The sequence below is a fragment of the Melanostigma gelatinosum genome (genome assembly GCF_949748355.1).
Source record: "Melanostigma gelatinosum genome assembly, chromosome: 9".
NCBI lineage: Eukaryota > Metazoa > Chordata > Actinopteri > Perciformes > Zoarcidae > Melanostigma > Melanostigma gelatinosum.
In genome coordinates, this window is record NC_136642.1 from 2,269,662 (window position 1) to 2,289,614 (window position 19,953).

At 40.2% G+C, this 19,953-nt stretch overlaps 2 protein-coding genes across 2 annotated transcripts; both read right to left on the minus strand.

The window, feature by feature from the left end:
• Window positions 1–2,526: 2,526 nt before the first annotated feature.
• Window positions 2,527–18,456, minus strand: rhbg (Rh family B glycoprotein; the record flags this gene model as incomplete). Its single annotated transcript, XM_079275923.1, has 9 exons — window positions 18,275–18,456; window positions 17,929–18,079; window positions 17,614–17,761; window positions 15,941–16,107; window positions 13,709–13,846; window positions 13,444–13,577; window positions 12,918–13,039; window positions 12,426–12,499; window positions 2,527–2,604 (listed from the first exon to the last, which is right to left on the minus strand). Exons 1-9 carry the CDS (start codon window positions 18,439–18,441, stop codon window positions 2,527–2,529), a joined length of 1,179 nt encoding a protein of 392 aa, XP_079132049.1. The 5' UTR covers window positions 18,442–18,456.
• Window positions 4,086–12,221, minus strand: LOC306782517 (uncharacterized protein). The gene is made up of 11 exons (XM_079275922.1): window positions 11,962–12,221; window positions 10,480–10,568; window positions 10,091–10,240; window positions 9,671–9,804; window positions 9,358–9,494; window positions 9,106–9,199; window positions 8,401–8,518; window positions 7,926–8,149; window positions 7,609–7,780; window positions 7,370–7,497; window positions 4,086–7,215 (listed from the first exon to the last, which is right to left on the minus strand). The coding sequence occupies exons 2-11, from the start codon at window positions 10,565–10,567 to the stop codon at window positions 6,898–6,900; spliced, it is 1,563 nt and encodes a 520-aa protein (XP_079132048.1). The 5' UTR covers window position 10,568; window positions 11,962–12,221; the 3' UTR covers window positions 4,086–6,897.
• Window positions 18,457–19,953: the final 1,497 nt, after the last annotated feature.

Sequence of the window (19,953 nt, forward strand, 5' to 3'; positions counted from 1 at the left end):
GCTACAGCTGCTGAGAAAAGAGCCGGCGTAGCCCGGGGCGCCGATCAGCACCGCTCCCATGCCGTGCCTTGCTCAAGGGCCACACGGTAAGAAGTGAGGCGATAAGGTCAAGAGCGTAATAGGGCCCCCTGGATTTACACGTCATGTTCAAGTGAAAATGGGAAATTGTGTTTAATTACAGGTTGAGTGGTTTCATTCAAAAAAATATAGAAAAACATGTTTTAATGTCATTTCCACACATATAAGTAAAAGTGTCTTTTTATATTTTAATGTAAATGTTGTAGAAATATGTGCAAAGAAAGCAGGTTGATGCTTATTGCACTCTGTTGTATTTTATTCATGATTCATCAAATTCAGCTTCTGTGACCATTTTCTCTCGGTTACGCTCAAAGAAAGACAAAAAAGTGAGTGAAGTATCTGAAATCAGCTGAAATATGACCAAAAACATCCACAAAATCAGGTGGGATTGACTGAATAGACGTCATACGAACTCTAATGTATTTGAGTTTGAACTTATTCGAACAGCTCTTCCATGAATGATGATCCGGGTCAAAGCAAAAAGACGATTTGTTCTGCAGCCTTTAATTAGACGTTATTATGCAAGTCATTATACCAGCTCACTACAGAATAGATCTTAAGCAACAGAAATTAAAACCATTAACGTTTCATCTGTATAATTACAGTGGTTTGTGATACACACACACACACACACACACACAAAAAGCTCGATTTCTATATTTCCAGGGCCTCCAACATATTGCAGGTATGATGCCAAACAAGCTCATCTCCGGAAGACGTATTAGACAATAGAATAATTACCATAATCATGGATATTTTTCTCTGCATTTTAATTAGCCCTATGAAGCTCAATTAAGCTCTTCAGTAAGAGCGCCTATTCAGTAAACAGCTGTCCACCTGTCGTCTCCTTCCTGGGAAAAGGCTGCGGCGCCTGTTCACGCAGAGGTACCATCACCAAAATGAGTGTGTGGGTGTGTGTGGGGGGGGGGGGGTGGGGGGGGGTGTCGGACAAGGCCCCTGCAGCCTGCAAGGGGCCCTCCGTATGAGGAGTGATTAATGCCACAGAGGGGCAGGCGAGGAGGACGGACGCCATTAAGGTATGCTAATAGATGGCTTGAGTTTAGATGTCAACAGACTGAAATAATGATGAGAACAGACAAAAAGCTGCAGGTTTTAAAAGCACTAAAGACGTGACGGTAGGTTCTTTTTGTGCTGAAGAAAGAGATTGTGAGACGATGTTTCTGTGACTGTGGCGGATACTCTTTAAGAGACGAGCTTCCTGTTGGTTCCATGTTTCTTAACGTCGTCTCGCTCAGACTGAATCTTCTTAAGAACTCATGAGAAGTGTTTTCTTCCAGGTAAAATGAATCAAATTTTAGTTATTGATACTTCTTCCTCCTGTTCCTCCTCAGTGGCATCAATCACCTGTCATACAGAGGCCCTGAGGAGACCAGAATCTAACGCCCGTGTGATCCCTGACAGTGGAAAGATCCCCACCTGCGATCGGAGGCTTGAACCTGGTCCAAGGGGATCGCTGTGCAGTCATTGAGAAAGTAATAACGACCGGCCTTCATCATCACCAGCACAGGCTTGATCGCACTCGCCTCTCTGCCACATCTTAGACTCACATTATGAACCGCTGAACAGTGACAGACTTCCAGAGGACAAAGAACAACAAGAATCGTTTCTTTCTTTCTTTCTGTCAAGATTGTGATTCATGCCGATCACGAGTTCTCCTCTTTATTCATCGACCTCTCGTCATTCAACACAAATGAGACAAAACACAAAAAACGCACAACAATTTATTTTGTCAAAAAACATGTTCCAATATTGTTCCAATTCCCATGAAATTCTTTCAAACTGTGAACGCAGCTTTCAGCTAATCAGTTAAGGCGAAAATAAATCTAAACATCTGTTGACTTTCTGCTCCAACATACAATGAATAAAAAAGGTACATGAAGCAACTGTAATATCTCCACCTAATGACACACAGTACAATAAAACAAATGAAGTCCCAACCCTAACGTATTAGGAGATCAACACGTTAAAAACATCTGCATTGTTTTGCATGAAAACCCCGTATTTAACATGAAGAAGAAAACATAATTGGTTTCCAGTAAAAAATAATTTGAAAAGGTGTTTGTTCATATTAAGAGAGTTGAATGGAGGCTCGTGGCTCTGAAGGAGTCTGTTTGTCTTTGGTTTTTTACCGGCTGCTGACGTTAGATTCTGTCTAATAGATTCAGGAGAAACAATTCGACGGCCTCTTTCATCAAATAAGACCAAATGCACTCTTTCTCTCACAGGCCTGCAGCTCAGAGTGACACGACCCGAGGTCGCCCTCTAGCGGCCACAGCTGCCAATGACCTGCACGCCGTGTGGATGTATGGCTATAAAATGAGAATTGTAGAGTTGTTTTTTACAACAGAATCAGTGTAATACTCAAGTGCTGGGATGTAAAAACCTCAGTGTGTGTGTGTGTGTGTGTGTGTGTGTGTGTGTGTGTGTCTAACTGTTGAGCTTCTCGGTCTCCGCGGTGTTCACTGCGGTCAACTGTTCCTCGTGACCCTCCTCGTCTCCCGGCACCTGAGACACACACACACACACACACACACACACACACACACACACACACACACACACACACACACACACACACACAGACAGAGCGTGAGATAATTGAGTTTCTACACTTCCGTGACCTCATCCTGCATTTCTTCCGGACTCAACGTGGTCTAATTGTGGCTTTTCAAAGGTGCACTTCATTTTCCGTGTCTCTAAATGTCATCGTTCCTGCAGGTCTCTGTGAGGCGCTGCATGAACGTACACAAGCGTTTTGTCTTTTGTTCCCACTTTCAGATCATCATTAAAAAGAGCAGCATCACTTATTATTTGTGGTTTATGAAAGAAATGGAGAGAAATCAATTAGACAGTCTTTTTTTAAACTGGTGGTAACAACGAGACAAAAACATTTCAATCGGTTGTGAAAATACATTTTTAGTAAATTGAATTCATCTTTTATGTCTAAAAATGAGGTTCATCGCACATGAACAGTGAAAGAACCAGTCCATGCAAGTATTCCATTTAATTTTTAACAAAATGCCTCTTTTTAGTAAAATAAACTAGATAAAAGAGGCAGAAATCTAGTCTGCATGATATATATATGTATATCTATATATATATATAGATATACATATACTCACACATAAAACTAAAGCATGACGATGCTGCACATTGCATTGTGGGGGAGATTTAAATGACATCATCCAGGAGGGACTCCACCTGGTCTGAGACACCCGTGTGGTGGTGACTTTGCGCCCCCTGGTGGTCAGACAGCACCACTGCCTCATCAGCAGCACCACGTCACTGATCATATGAATGTCAGTGCGACGGCGCCACCTGGTGGCCGTGATCTCTCACGCTACACTCAATTCCTGGAGAATTAATACTTACAGTAACGTTACCCGGAAAGAATGATGTCATTTTATGCTGATCATAAGACCTGCTCCATTTCAACCCAAATAAATATGTTTTTATCATTCATGTATTCTTAGAATGTTGAATCTTCATACTTGTTCAGTTGTGAACTAATTTCACATATTTGCATCGTCAGCTGACTTCAAAGACTCTCTAGCTCACGTTGGCATTCAATAGCAATTCATTAATTGGTGAAGAACTAATTAAACACTGTGTATATTTTTCCTGTTAATTAATATGACACAGAAAATATACTGTCTCCAATAAGAAAGATTACAACCATTTATTTTCAGAATCATTTCCTACACAGTAAATTTGTCGGAGTAAATTTTACTCAAATTGAATAAAATTTTACTCAATAAAATACAACATTTGGTCCCAGTCTATATAGAGTAAAATCTACTCTTGCCTCAGAGTTAATGATTCAGAGTATTTTTTACTCTATTCAGTGTTTGTATTTAACTCTAGATGATGATAATTTACTCTATGTAGCATAAAATGAAAACAACTCTACTGCCATTTTACTCAACTTTTAGAACTATTCCACTCCACATAGAACTACATTCCACTCCACATAGAACTACATTCCACTCCATATAGAACTACATTCCACTCCACATAGAACTACATTCCACTCCATATAGAACTACATTCCACTCCATATAGAACTATATTCCACTCCATATAGAACTACATTCCACTCCATATAGAACTATATTCCACTCCATATAGAACTATATTCCACTCCATATAGAACTAAATTACACTCCATAGAGAACTAAATTATGATTAAAACCTGAGAGAACTTACTCTGGAAGGTTATCATTAAACCCAACAAGTTAAATAAATCAGATATCAGTATTTACCAAAGCACAATTTATTATTTTGTATTACAAATGTGCAATGTATCCATACATATTTTACAGAATACATTTTGGACCTTTGGAACACTTTGGCCTTTTCACTATGACATCATAGGAAACAGTATGGCACAATAAACAAACTTGCATCATCACACCTGTATGACATTTGTACATCAAATGCTTTATAACAGAAAATCTCTTTCACATCAACTACATGAGGTCCGTCTTTTGTGCACACAACTTTATATGCATTAAAATGCTCATCAAGACACACTGTTTGCAGGGCAAATGTAACAAACAATAACCTCTCATCTTTCAGAACTACATGGTGGATTTTGTGAAAAACTGGCATCTCACAATGAACCTTCAGACAAACGACTAAACCCGTCCGATACATATTTCCATGGTGTTTGGCCCATCTAATATTTAAAACCTTGGTGTCAATTGGTACCTGAATAGTCTCAGCTATCTCATAGCCCCAGTCTAGCACATTTAAAGCTACCATATTACCTGGACCAATTATCACTTCATTGGGATCAAATGTCTGCCACCTGTATGCTATTTGATTTTGGTGTTTCTTGGCCAAAGTTTTAGTGATATTTTTGAAGCTTTTTAATTGTTTCTTAAAGAAATGATGCTTTGCTTCATAGCGCATGCACCAACTATGCAAAAGTGGTCCAATTTTAAGAATACACATAGGGTAATGCACCATAAAATGATGTTTTGGTAGCAGCCTTTTGTTTGGAAACAAATGCTTGAACAACCTGTGGTGTTCCACGATTAAGTGTTTCAAAAAAATAGTAATACCCTTTGATAACTTTGGTGAAAATACAATGTTTACAATTTGAAGCAAAAGCAGTAGCAAATACCAGTGTTGATCATTTGGACAAACCAAGTCTCCAAAGATAAGTGGTAGATTGCGAAGTAAACACCAGGATTGGATTGCATTCAACCCCAAGTCATTTGAGTCCTCCCTTAACTTAACTGTAGGAGGTTTGTTGTTTTGCTCCATATAGCCATAGTTAAAACTCCTAATTCTACAGTCTATTTCTTTTAATGTTGTGTACTTATCTTTCAAGTGCAGTAATAGAAGTTTCATTTCATATTGTGCCACTCCCTCCAAGATATCGTGCATAATATCGACAGAGAAGTTTTCACATGTATTGAAATATTGCAAGGAATTTAGAATGCAAGAACGTTTAACGCCCATCACATAGGGAAGAGTGGGATTTGTCTCCATCATTTGGCAATGTTCCGCATGAAGTGCGCGAGTTCGCAAAACTATCTTGGGTGAATCTTCATTAAACTCAGTCTGAAAGTCTTCTTTCTCAGCAAGACAGAAGCGGCAACAATATCTGGCACTGAATGATTCAACAAAACCAAACAAACTGTGAAGACCAAGGTTGTCACCTGTAACTTGGACAATAGTTCCATACACTGGCTGATCATACAAGGGGACCCGAATTCCATCCTTCTCAAGTATTTTAATATCCTGCATAAGTGGATCAAGTATTTTAGAAAAGCCATATGTTTTAACATCTTGGGCATGAAATAAAGCGACCAAATGAATATTAAGCAGATTTGAGTTGTACTTGGGAGAAAAATTCCGCAAGGTGAAATAGAGTGCACCTAATTTATGTATTCCCCGTTTTGAGCCTAAAGGATTTGCAGTTTCAAAATCATCATAAAAAAGCTGAATCAGAATGGCATGCTTCTGTTTTGAAAATAGATCATGACTCTTGAAAAGATCTCCATCGCACAAGTCATGAAGATTTTCTCCTGAACTTGAAGTCTGCATCATCTCTTTTATGTTAGGATGTTGATAAATAAATTGTAAAGTTTTCAAAATAGGGATGTAAACTAATTTATCAGTGACAACAACCTGATCATAAGTTCCAGTGGTGCGATTGCGTAGGGTATCAAATCTTGTACCAAGAACATATTCAACTAAGTCTACCCTTCCCCACTTCTCTGTAAAATACTGCCTTCTTTTACTCTCAGAATTTAATACACCATAGGGATTTTCCATTTTTTCGAAACACTGATCAATTTTGCTCTCAATGTCGCTTTTGATAGGCTCCTGTAAAGATAGACACTTCTTCACAGATTCTTTTGCTTGATTATGGATATCGTCAACAATCTCTTCCATCGAAATTACCAAAGAGTTAACAGTTGTTTCACTTACGCCTGCCACTTTAAGTTCGGCTACTGTTGCAGCGCAGCTGTCTACAAGACTCCTTTTGAGAAGGACTGAGTCAGAAGGTGAACTTCTTGCTGGCAAGTCATCAAAATTACTTGCTGCTAAATCTTCAGATGTAGATGGGCCTTCACCAGGATCAGAACAAGGTTCATGTGCTTTATTTAGATGCTTTCGAAACCCAGAAAAAGTGCCATAAACTAGTGAACAACCAGCCTGACCACATTTAAGACGAAGGGTCTTTCCTGAACAAAGTCCGTGGATCAACTTCAAGTGTTTTGTCAGGGAATTGGTGTTTGCCTGGGGGATTTTGCAAATAAAACAAAACATCTTCGTATCAACTCAATGCAGCATCCGAGCCCTCAACTCTGCAACCCTTGGATTCACCTTAGTGGTATCAACATCGATTTCAAAGATCGTGGTTTGCAAGAAGTTGTACACATTTACCAGATCCTGGTTGTACGAAGTACCAAAGACAAAATGAGCTTTGAAAAGCTCATCAAAACAGGCAAGTGTGTCTGGTGACTTACAAGGTATTGCATGCTTGTCAATCACAATGAAGTATTTGTGAATCAGACTCTTCTGGGTCCCCACAGCTAGCAGGTATGGTTGAAGGCTTTCCACGATGCCGTCCAGATGCCCCTGGATGCTCATCCCAGTCTGTGACAGAAAAAATAATGAATTAGTCAGCTATAAAATTAGTCAGTTTAAGGAAATGTCTTAATTGACCATAATCTTAAAAAGAGGATTGAAAGGTTTAGAAAAGGGGACAGAACAGTGACGATTTTCCAGTTTAATTGAACTGTAACCTCACCTTAATGAATTTCACAAGACGGTCACTGGCTTGTCTGGCTGAGAGTTTTCCTGGTCTCTTGCGGCCATGTGGTGATGGTGGTAGAAGGTGGACAAGAACCAAAATGGATGACATGTCACTGTCCCATCCTGGAAGTAAAAATTCATAAACAAGCATTTACTACAAGCGAACAGTCAATCCATTTTTCATTCAAAAACTATTCTCTCTTCCATAACTATGATCCTTAACTTTTAGCATACCATTTTCCACGTCTGTTGTGCATTCAGCATTTTGAACCAGGTCTTGAAGATCGGCTGTCTGTGTGAGGCCACGGCTTTGTTCGAGGACTTTCTGTTTGTAGATAGTAGGCCATCTCTCCAGGAACTTTGTAGTAGCAGCATCCCCAAACATCAGACCAAAGTCTTGGTCAATCTGCAGACAAGATAGAATTGGTCAAAACAGAACAGTAAACATTATGGTGTAGCACCATGGTCATGACAGATCTTACAACCCTACCCAGGCTATTGTAGAACAGAAATAATATTGTCATGACAGTGGCAGTAGAACGTTCACATACCAGTCCTGCCATGTCCAGGAATCTTGGAAACGCTGTGAATAGTTCAGAGGACTTCACTGGGTCATGAACCATGTCTTGGCGATAGGTAAAGGTCTGCTTCATCTTCTCCTTCACAGTTGCTTCATCAGCTGTATGCTTCATAAGCGCAATGGCCTCGCAGCACAGGCTTTCTGTGGTTAGCCCGTTTTCCACTCTGAATGAGTCTCTTTCTGCTTTTGGACCACCTGTAATAGTGGTGGCACTTTTATCAATTACTGGGTTAGTATATGATATTATGTCCTAAGATATAAGAAATAAGGCTTGGAAAACTCTGCAAGGATGGCCATGCAGGCACTTACGTCTCCAGAAGAAAAATAGGATATATATATATATATATATATATATATATATATATATATATATATATATATATATATATATATACATTATATGATTATTCCCTCATCATGCATTATGAATTAGACTTCACACATACCAGTTAGTGTTTGTGACTGACTGCAGGTCTTCTTTTTTCCCTCCGATGCTTCCTTCTGAACAAATTTCAGTCTCCATGCCAGATACCCACTCCCATCTTCTGCATTGTAATAATGCTCCTAAAGTAAAAAGGGTTATTCAGTTTGATTGAACAAGTTGAAATAGTTTAATCTTTCCCCAAAAACTATCATATTTCCTAGTATTGTGATGAGGCCTTTCTTTCTAATGACAGTTATTTTGAAAAACAGAGGTTATTGTATTACACGGTTAGTGTTGTGTCTTGTTAATGGGCTAACCCTTGCGGTGCGAAAGTAAACTGAGCTTTAACACCGCCAGAGTTCAACTTACGGGGAAGGCAGAGATGGTGGCCATTAGGGCTGTCACCTTTTCCAAAAATAACACTCGAACAAATATGAAATGACACGCAATACGTTAGAGCGCCCTCTGTTGGGTGACAAAGTAAACTACGTTAAACAGTCAGCTGTGGATATAGACTGTACATTTTTTATTCAAATGAGTCATTAGAGTTTGAATGTTAATTACATTCAAACAAATGTTCAAAAAGTGACAGCCCTTGTTGCCATGCAGTAATGTTTACAGATCTTTATTTGAAATAAAAACACTACCCATCTGTAAAACAGCAGTTGAAATATTTACATTCCAAGCAAGTGAAAAGTAAATAAGTTAGACGTTTTAATGTACTTACATAGCCTAACTTGCTCCTAGGATCGGCCAGGTATGGGTACAAGGTAGTGATGCCCCTTGCGTAGTCCTCTTTAACGCGCCTTGAAGGACTTGTCCTACACACAAACACACAGACTTTACTATATGTGCTCCAATCAAAAGTATTGATGTGTAAATTCCACCTGCTAAAAGAGGGGTGTTGTACTGTGTCAATTCAAGACACACATGTGTATTAGGAGTGCAGGTATGTAATAATAACAACATGACAACATACCCATGTTCACTTGTCATATGTGCGACCAATATCTTGACCATATCACGTCTTCTGGCATCCGTTAGGCTTTTTGTTCGGGCATACTCATTCATGATCCTCTCTCCTCCAGGTTTGTTCTTCAGGATGTCTTCAATCATCTAAGTGGGAAGAACAAAAATGAACACAATGAAACGTTTAAAACAATAATGACATCAAGTATTATCAAACAGAATGGCCACAATTTTACAACTTCAGTTATTCAGCCATTTACCATTCAACCTTGGCATTTTTTTTAAACCTTCAGAAAGGATGCAAGGGAAACTGCAGAGCTTACCTGAGCTAGATGACTTCCCTCATCTCTTTGTCTTGTAGCAGGACTATGCTGCAATATAGTGGTGTCGTCCGAGTCCCTCTCATTGTCTCCACTGAAGCTTGCAAAGGAGGAGCATGAAGGGGAGCTCAAAGAATCTAGAAATCATATTAACATTGAACTAATGTGATTAACAATGTGACTATAAGACAATATAAGTGCACACATCCATTATTAGAGGAATGCAAATATTTCACATTGTATCATGCCCACAACAGTTCCAGAAATTGTGGAAAGGGTGAGCAGAGATGATTTCAAAATATCTAAATAAGATTTTAAAAAACCCCAACTCAGATATATTAAATTGTCTTGCATATTCAAAACATGTTAGATTGACCAAGCCGTACAGATAAATATGAAGTTATAAGCTAATAAGTAACTAACCCTCAAGATTTGGGTCTTGGGGTAGACAAATCTCCAGCACACCAATGTCTTGTTTCTTTAGTAGAAACTCAAACACCTCCTCATCAACTTCGGTCTTTGATTCATCATAGACTTTTAAGTCCAAGGTTGGAAGGTCAAATTTCTTGGCAACTGTGAAGACAAAATACCAAGGGACAAGCTTAGTGATGAATCGGTTGTGTATTTGCAGAAAAACATAACAGACAGCAATCAGAAGGCCATCTTCACTTGAACATTGTAATCCCAAAACTGACAGTGTTCCATGCAGACCTTTGCTATTCCAGGGAAAAGACTTTCAGGTATGCAAAACATAGAGTGACATCCCAAGTGTATTGTTCCACAGGTTAGTGTGTGCAATATTTTTCACTCACCACAATCCAAAAATGATTTGAAGGTTAGTTGCCCCTCATAACAAATGTACTTCTGACGATCTCTGTACTTCACTCTTACAGCTTGCATCCTTCATGACAAAAACAATTAAATTAGTTTCATTATCAGAAACAGCTGACTGCCAACATTAGTAATACCACAGTAAGCCAACATTAGAAAGACATGATGCATGGACTAATAGTAGGTCTCCACAAGGGTAAACTATTTCATTATAAAAACGAGGGACATTTTAAGCACGTCTTTATTACGCTGTACTAAAGGGACCTGTTCATTCGCTTGAATCGCCAATTCGCGTCACTCCAGTCTCATAGTGGCTGTGCATAGACTTTGTATGTAATCTACTGCGTTTGGCGTGAACACATCATCAGAAATGTAACCAGTTGTCTCATCTTGAACAATGTCTACTTCACCTGGTTGTCTCCGACTTGGCCGTCTCTAGCATGCCACAGTGCAACAGATCAATCAGCTTATGCTGCGGAATTCTACCCGCACTTCGCGAGTGGCCCGTGCCAATGTCAAGCCCAGCTAGTTTTAGCAGTCAACAGAGTGAAGTGCATTTTTTCAAAGTATAACACACATGTTGCATCGACCAGGGTGCTGATGAACTGCAGCGAAACACAGTCCATCAACACAGCTCTTTTCAGAGTCAAATACACGTGTTGGCGGCAACAAACGCAGCTAGAAACAGTCCAACAGTCATTAACAGCTCTTTTCAGAGTCAAATACACGTGTTAGCGCAAACAAACGCAGCCGGAAACAGTTGCTTAAAACAGTCGTTAACAGCTCTTTTCAGAGTCAAATACACGTGTTAGCGCAAACAAACGCAGCCGGAAACAGTTGCTTAAAACAGTCGTTAACAGCTCTTTTCAGAGTAAAATACACGTGTTAGCGCCCACAAACGCAGCTAGAAACAGTCCGTTTAAAACGGTTTTTAACAGCTCTTTTCAGAGTAAAATACACAGGTTAGCGCCAACAAATGCAGCTTAAAACGGTCGTTAACAGCTCCTTTCTGAGTAAAATACACGTGTTGACGCCAACAAACTGCAAATTCTACATAGCCATTTTCACAGTAAAATGTACCTGTTGCACCAACTAACTGCAGCAAAAGACAGCCCCTCTACACAGAATAAAACACACATGCACCTGCTCAGTGAAGTCCGCTGGCTACTGATGATAGCTAATACTACTTTATTGAGACTTTAATCCAGGTGTGTCGACGTTAATATGTCCATAAACCACCAAATATTTTGCGAATTGATGTTAATGCGTTAGAAGCTAACGTTTGACTGTGACTAAGTTATGTGAAAACGTTAGAAGCTACCGTTAGCATCTGCTAACGCGAACAATCAGAAGCTACGGCTCATATCTGACAATGCAAATAGTGAAGTAACGTTAGGTTAGCTGCAATGTTGCTACACAATGTACCTTACACACATGAAGTTAACCAAAACGAATGACCTTACCTGACATGTTATTTCAAATGCCGTCTTCTGTTCCTCACTTCAGCCCTTCCGTTCCATAAAACGTCAGCTCATTCCAGTGTAGCGAGAGGTGTCATGGCGGCAGAAACGAAACTTAAGGAACCGTTGTGGGCGTGGTCACGCTGTTTTACTCCAATAGATTTTATTCTGAATATTTACTCACACTCTACTGGCTACTGGAAGTAATTACACTCCAAAATGATTAAATATGACTCCTTCAGTGGAAAATAATTGTAACTCCGGAAAAATTACTCTCCCGTTTTTCCTGTGTACAATTCCAGGAAAGAGGAATGTAATTTGGGACTAATTAAAGGGACTTTTAAAATCCATTTCAAGCCGAATAAATATGAATGTATCGTAGGATTCTCCATTGACAGACAGTCACAAGAACGAGATGACTGAAGATGAAGTGGACTGCCTGAACAACAGCAGAGCGCCGGACTCACCTCCCAGTAGATGCTGTCCTCGTAGCAGATGCTGTCGGACGGAGCGCCGAAGACGGGGAGCTTCAGGACGAAACCTGAGAGGACAAAGAGCAGTTCAGTGAGCTCCAGCGAGACAGTTGACAGCATTTTCAGATTTATGAGTGAAAAAAGAGATATCATTAATCCCTTCTGTTCAACTCGAACATGTCAACGATGTTTTGAACCTGGTTTTATCCAATGTTCAGATTTATGTTCTGGAAATGTATGAAAGTGAGCACATATTTAATACGATAATGCCTCATTTGCATATTTCAAAATAACATTTTCAGAAAACTTGTAATACAAAAACATAATGATCTTATTGTCAGTTATTTGAAGATGATTTCTCTTGGTTTAAACTTTGAACCCAGCTGTAATCTCTTGTATTGATGCTGACTGTTGTTTGACTTCGTGTCGCTCAAACGTCCAGTTTCAGAGTTCTTCATCAGACCGACTGAGGAAGACGTGACATACCGACGAAGAGCCCCCCCCCCAGCGCGATGCCGAGGGTGACGGCGAGGGAGATGGCCTGCCGGACGCCCTGGTAAGACGCTTCAATGTGTCCGCTCGCCACGTCGGGGAACACGTCGCCCATCCTGCAACACAACAACGAGTTCTGAGTGAATGACTTCAACGAACAGTTGAAACTCGGACGTCTCGACGTCCCGCTGCAGGACCCTGCATGCTGACTTTGCACTAAAGGAGGAACGTTATAGGAACGTTATATATATATATATATATATATATATATATATATATATATATATATATATATATATATATATATATATATATATATATATATGTATATATATATATATATATGTATATATGTATATATATATATATATATATATATATATATATATATATATATATATATATATATATATATATATATATATATATATATATATATATATATATATATATATGGAGGATTTTATAATGTTGCATCAGGTGTGTTTCGTGTCCACAACAGCCCAAATCAAATATTCACCCTTTTCCGTAAACGTCTGTGGATGCCACGGCGGCAGTGACCGCTCCCACGATGGCGCCCAGGACGCCGGGCATGCCGTGCAGGTTGTGAACCCCGCAGGTGTCTTGGATCTTCAGCTTGTCCTCCAGGATGGGCTGAAAGCAGAGAGACCACCACAGAAGAAAAGGTTGTTGTGTATTCATCGTGTTTGTTTGCACGATGCGGCCTTATGGCGCTGAATTGATCAGTGTCGCGTCTTAATCACGAGCTTCTGCACGAGCCTTACTGAGAGGTACTTGAAGCCCAGAACAGAGATGATGCCGGCCAAGAAGCCGACGATCATGGAGCCGTACGGCGTCAGCATCATTTCACCAGCTGTTCCTGCTGCGACTCCACCGGCCAGGGCGGCGTTCTGGATGTGAACCTGCAGATTAGAAAAATATGTTTTCATACATTAAAATGCACATTAATCCTGAAACTACTACATCATGTTGAGGTACTAGCCTACATACAATTCATGGGGGTTTTGTGACATAGCAACTTGGATTTTCAGCCTCAATATATTTATTTGAGAAATAAATATGTACAAAATGTAGAATTGAACAGTTTAACTGAATGAAAGTTCAAATGAGGACAAACATTGGGAGTTGTATTGGTCTCAGGGCGGGAAGGCATGAGCCATGAACACAGTTTCCTGGCAGCAGCCCTGTTATCTGCTGAATCATCCAGCTGCTTGGAATGAGCTATTTAGCAGTTTGCTGACCATACAACACACAATGTGTGAATGGCAGTCGGGATCGACATTCAGGGAAATCTGTACCCACAATTCCCCAACTGAAGACCTGATAACATTTCAGGGAAAATCATAGACTGAAGATAAGAAGTGGACATAGTCCGGCATTTTGGGCGTCATCAGCTTGTTTTTTTGAAACCAGTAAACAGGAAGTGACCCTATCTGGACTGAGGAGGAGTGACGTAGAGACACCGTATACGTCTCTGGTAGAGACCTGTCAATCACTGTGTAGCCCCGCCCTAAAGCATCCCCTGCTTTATGGTCTGTGTGACTCTAAATGGACCATAATGTACTAAATGAACATCATGCTGTATTGAAGAAGACTTGAAACTAGCGATTGAGACATAAACTCATGTTTACAATGTTTACTGAGGGAATAAATCAAGAGAGAAGTAGAGTCATTTTCTATAGACTTCTATACAACCAGAGGAGTCGCCCCCTGGTGGACAGCAGTGGCATTGCATCGATAATCACGTAAAAGATTGCGTCTATCTACGGATTGGGATTTATGCCAATGCTTTTCAGACAAACTAGGTCACTGACCCTGGTGGTTTAAAGCTCTGCAGTAACGCAGTAAGAAGACAAAAGCGCACATGCAGCAGACAGACCAATCAGATCAGTCAGGACTTTTTCGGGAGGGGCTCTTAAAGAGACAGGCGCTTAAAACGCAGCGTTTCAGACAGACGATGAATACAGGTATTTTCAGTCAGACAGTATTCGAAAAATCAAGTGTTTTTTTAACAGTAAAGCATGCAAACATGTTCTGGTAGAAACCCAAAATACAAATATGAACCCTTAAATGTGCCACAATCTCAGCAAATCTGAGAACCTCTGTATGTTTCAGATGCTTTTATGTCCAAATACGTGATTGTTTTCTCAAATTAAATCACTTCCTTTCTCTACAAAATATAATTATGTGCTTGCAATGAATTGTCTTCTGCACTTACAATGTCCCATCCTGCATTCAGAAGCACCACCCCACCACATCTGTCTAGGTCTTCTATATTTATTATATAACATATGACTTGCACAATACTATATTACTAAATTATGAAAATGTAGTAATATAGTCATATATTTATTTCTGTAACTGTAAATCTGCAAAAGTGAGAAAAAACAAAAGGATCTGCTCGCCTGTAGACGAAGCAGCTTAAATGGATGAGACTTTGTGACAAAGAGTCTGTAACGTGTTGCAGCCACATGACCGCAAACAGCTGGAACACATGAGAGACTGATGAGCGTTTCTTCACCATCAACAGACTATATCCTCTCCTTTGGTCATGAGTCACCGCTCTGACTCGCTCAGGGTTTGATCACTATCGGCACAGGAATGTTTCATCTTGATATCGGGATGATGAACCGTTGACAGCTGAGCATGACAGCGATAATGCACAGTTTGAACCTCCATGTGACTTAGCCACAGCTAACATTTGTTTTTTTGGGGGGAGGGGTTCATGTCTTCAGGTGACAAACACATCAGCTTTTTATCTTTTGAGTAACTCTGTCATGAGTTCTAGCGCTGATAAGATTCTTGTCTTTACTTCAGCTCTGTGGGAGTTTGCTGGTCTCATTGTAACCTGATCGATTGTGAGCTGGAAGCTGAGAATCACTCTCTGGAGGAGCCTGTTGCCTCAGTTTCATTCCTAAAGTTGGCGATTCCAGTAAATTAGCGATCATTACTTTATTTCCTGACTGAATTTAGTGATGCTAATCCGGTGTGCTCACCATGTCCAGCTTGCCGTCGTGCGCCGTGAGGGCGGACATGCCGTATGTGGCCAGAGTGCAGGCTGCCAGGGAGTAGTAGGTGTTCATGGCCGTGCGGTGCTGGTCGTCTCCGTGAGCTGTGACGGCAGAGTTGAAGCTGGGCCAGAATATCCACAGGTAGATGGTACCTGAGAAGCACAGCGGCATTCAGTTGGTTTACTGCTGTAAAAGAGGTTAACAGATGCATTGGGCAAATCAACAAATTCACAAACAGCATGCATCTTGTTTTCCAGCCTGTGTGAGATCGAATGTCGGGAAGAAAACCAAAAGGAAGTCAACAGATCTAATATTGTGAAGTCTCCATCTGTCTCTGAGAGGAGCTCGTGCTGCTGTTCAATAAGTTAACTCATGTTGAACATAGAAGTTGTAATGATGAAGTCAGGAATCTATTGAGGTAAATCCCAGGTGAAGGGAAGGAGATAAGAAAACACCAACACATCTTAAGTCTGAGAGCTGAACTTTGTGTTTCGAGGCCTAAACAAGTCATTCGGCGCGCTTCACCGGATGTAATGACATTTTACATTGTTACAATAAATCTACAGAAATAATAAATGCTTTTTACTGACAAACGCACCTTTACCTCCGAAGTACATCATTACATTATTTTGAATCCTTGGAATTGGGCAAAACATGAAACGTCTGTTTCACACGAAGCACAAATTTTCTTCCACAAATAAAAGTCATGCAGAAATTTACAAAAACTGGTTTTGTGGGTTCCTATGAATGCTTGCACACCTCTGTGGAACATTTGTACGGGGGGAGAAGTATTGGGACGGACCTTCGGAACAATAGGAGCTTGTTTTGGGGATATTTTTTGGACTGTTGGTGTTTCGGAATAATGTGCTTTCAGAAAATTGGGAAGCCTCCTTCTCAACACCCAATCATGTAACAATATAACTTCTTAAGTTCAGGACGATATACGGCTTGAGTTCTGCCTAGCAACTGGGAGGCGAGGACGATGGTAATGTAGCTGATATACTTGCAAATGTTGTGTGTTGGTCAAGGAAAGGGGCAAGCCACAAAATATAACGTTAGCTTTAGCATCAGATTCTGGGTCCGATTTGTTAATGTATGAGTACTTAACGATAGACATTGTTTGTTGAAGGGTTTCTCAATGTGTGGAGTGGACAACTTCTCTATTTAGAAGGAATGGGCTTCATTGACCAAAATGAAACACAGAAATGTGGATAATTCACACTGGACCCGATGCTTTTCGTACGGAAAGTCTGCATGCTAATTGTTCTGGATTCCCGCACGGCTTTTTCGCAACACTGGTGACAAACGGCTTTAAATCCTGAATCAAAAGGCTCAAGATCAATGTCGAGCCAAAGTCCTTTTATGATTTAGTTTTCATCCGATTCCTGAGGCCAGTCAGGGTATCAATCAAAATATTGCAAATCTTCCAACATTTCTATAACTGAATTTTAGAGCAAATTCACACTAAATCTATGTATCTAAGTATTGCTGCACTGATCTGAATGGGTCTGAAGGTTTGAGTTCATCACACCTATGACCACACCTGACAACACCCACCAATGTTCGTATGCAACGGTGGGACAGAGCACGGCTGAACCACTAGATGGCGGCACAAGAATTTCGAAAACGATAAAAGTCCATCTTTGACAGACGTTTACCGATCATAGCAAACAGGTCAGAATGGTAGACGGAGCTGTTCCTGTGTTTGCTCTTATTCAGGTTAGGCCGGTACAGGACCCGGGTCACCATAAGGCCGAAGTAGGCTCCAAACGTGTGGATGGTCATGGAGCCGCCTGCATCTTTAGCCTGCAACAAAGTTAGCCACAATATGGTTTAGAAAATTCAATAATTTTGACAGCGATATGATATTTTTCTTATCTTTGGTGCTAATCAGTCCTTGCTGTGTTGTTTTGCTCTGCAGGTCACACAACAGAGAATTACTTCTAGAGTATATTTGTCTTTTTGTAGCTTACCCCAAGAGCGGACAGCAGGACGAACTCATTGACAGCAAACAGCGTGACCTCGAAAATCGCCATGATCAGCAGCTGGACAGGGCTGGTTTTACCCAAAACGGCTCCAAATGAGATGAGCACAGCGCCGGTGCAGAAATCAGCATTGATCATGCTGAAAGAAACAGAGTTTGATAGAAAACATGACGTATCGTGTGCAGGGAATGGACAAAAAAGAAACATTTATTGTGTGTCAGAGATGTTTAGCTCAGTCTGTATTCTTCTCTTTCATGCACCTTGTCCAACATATTGTTCATGTGTCGGTGGTTTTTGTGCGTTCATATATGGGCAATATGGTTTTCACACATACCTCTCCACTCCGATGTGGATCTTGCCTCCATGCATACCATGGAAGAAGCCCTGCATGAGCGTGGCCCATTGCAGGGAGAAGGCTGCGATCAGGAAGTTGAAGCCCACGCTGCTGAAGCCGTAGCGCTGCAAGAAGGTCATGAGGAAGCCGAAGCCGATGAAGATCATCACGTGCACATCCTGGAAACCTAAACAATGTAGAAAAACACTGGCTCAGATTATGGAGATAGATTGTTTTAGTTTATTTTATGTGATGGAGAGGCAACATGGACCCAGAAGGCAAGTGGAGTTCCACAAGGCTCAGTGCTGGGCCCACTACTTTGAAGTAGTGCTTCCATTCAACTTTTGTAGTTTTCCCCTCCTTAGAACCATACAAGCAAAGTATTGATTGTCTTTGCAGATGACACTCAACTCTCTATAGGTGACCAGTGTAATGGAACACTTCTACTTAGCATATATTTCTTCTTAGTATGTTGTGTAAATGCTTAAGAGCTTGTACTTTAGCTCTGAACTCAGTACACCTTCATCCTTTGTGTTAAATGCTCAAATGTATCTTGCTGTTTGGGTAATGGAAATATTACATTCTTATCATAGTTTATATTCTTATGTGTATTTTATATTCTTATAAAATACAACTGTTTTATAACTTCTTGTGAATCAGACGATCATAAGCTTGCATCATGTAACTTGTGATCCATGCAGCTGACTGCCTGCACACATATCCTCTTCTTCCTCGTGTTGGATAACAAGTACCTAATGTATGTTCACATGTTCTACGCCTTAAGGATAAAACGTATATATCTGTGTGTCTGTTGTTACACAGATAAAGCACTTCTTATACTTCTTTAACTGCACGGCCTGCACGAATATGTCCTGAATGTTGTGTTATTTACACGCCTTCCCATGAGATCAGGTTGTTATGACAGGAGATCTCAAGTTAATCTATTGCCTTTGGGGGTTATAATTGACTCCAATTATAACAATTATTTTCACGATTGATTGTCCTCCCAATTGTTTTCTTGATTAATTGATTATGATATCTATTAAATGTCAAGAATTAATTTTTGCGTAGACCAAAGCGAGGTCTTAAAAACTGCACGTTTTGTACAAGCAACAGTTCAAAGCCCAAAGATATTCAGTTTACATTGATATAAAACTGAGTAAAGCTGCTACTCATCTCATTTGAGACTCTGGAATTGCCTCTAATTGACTCTGGTGTAACTTTTTATTTGAGAAATGTAACATTCGTAAAAAAAAATCGATCAAACTCTATTTACAATTGAAACCAATTATTATTTTTAATAAACCACTTCTTGTCAACTACCTTCCTCTGTTCTGATTTTAAACTGAAAGATGGTTAAAAGAACGATTAAAGGTGAAATATAAATGTTCACCAACTTGTTCGACATTTCCAACGAAAAGCCTTTCGGCAGAGAGCCGAGAGCAGTTCAGTGAGGATACGAGTCATTAGGTCAACCTCATGTTATCTTCTCCTCAAAAGCCTCCATCAACAAAAAACACCTGATCAACAACGCAGTCCCTCGAGGGCTTTGTCACAGTTACATAAGCCTTGGTCAACGGGGACTTCAGGTCCGGCTGTGACACTGACCCGCACATCTTCCATTTGGGTATTCCTGTTTAGAAAGTCATGACTGTAAAGTTACAGGATTATATTGACAA

Excerpts from the sequence above, each read along its gene's own strand:
- LOC306782517 (XM_079275922.1), bottom strand. The coding sequence starts at position 10,567 with ATGCAAGCTGTAAGAGTGAAGTACAGAGATCGTCAGAAGTACATTTGT. Across the intron at positions 9,495-9,670 it reads AGGGAAGTCATCTAGCTCAG|ATGATTGAAGACATCCTGAA; the intron begins GTAAGCTCTGCA and ends CTTCCCACTTAG. Across the intron at positions 9,200-9,357 it reads CATATGACAAGTGAACATGG|GACAAGTCCTTCAAGGCGCG; the intron begins GTATGTTGTCAT and ends GTTTGTGTGTAG.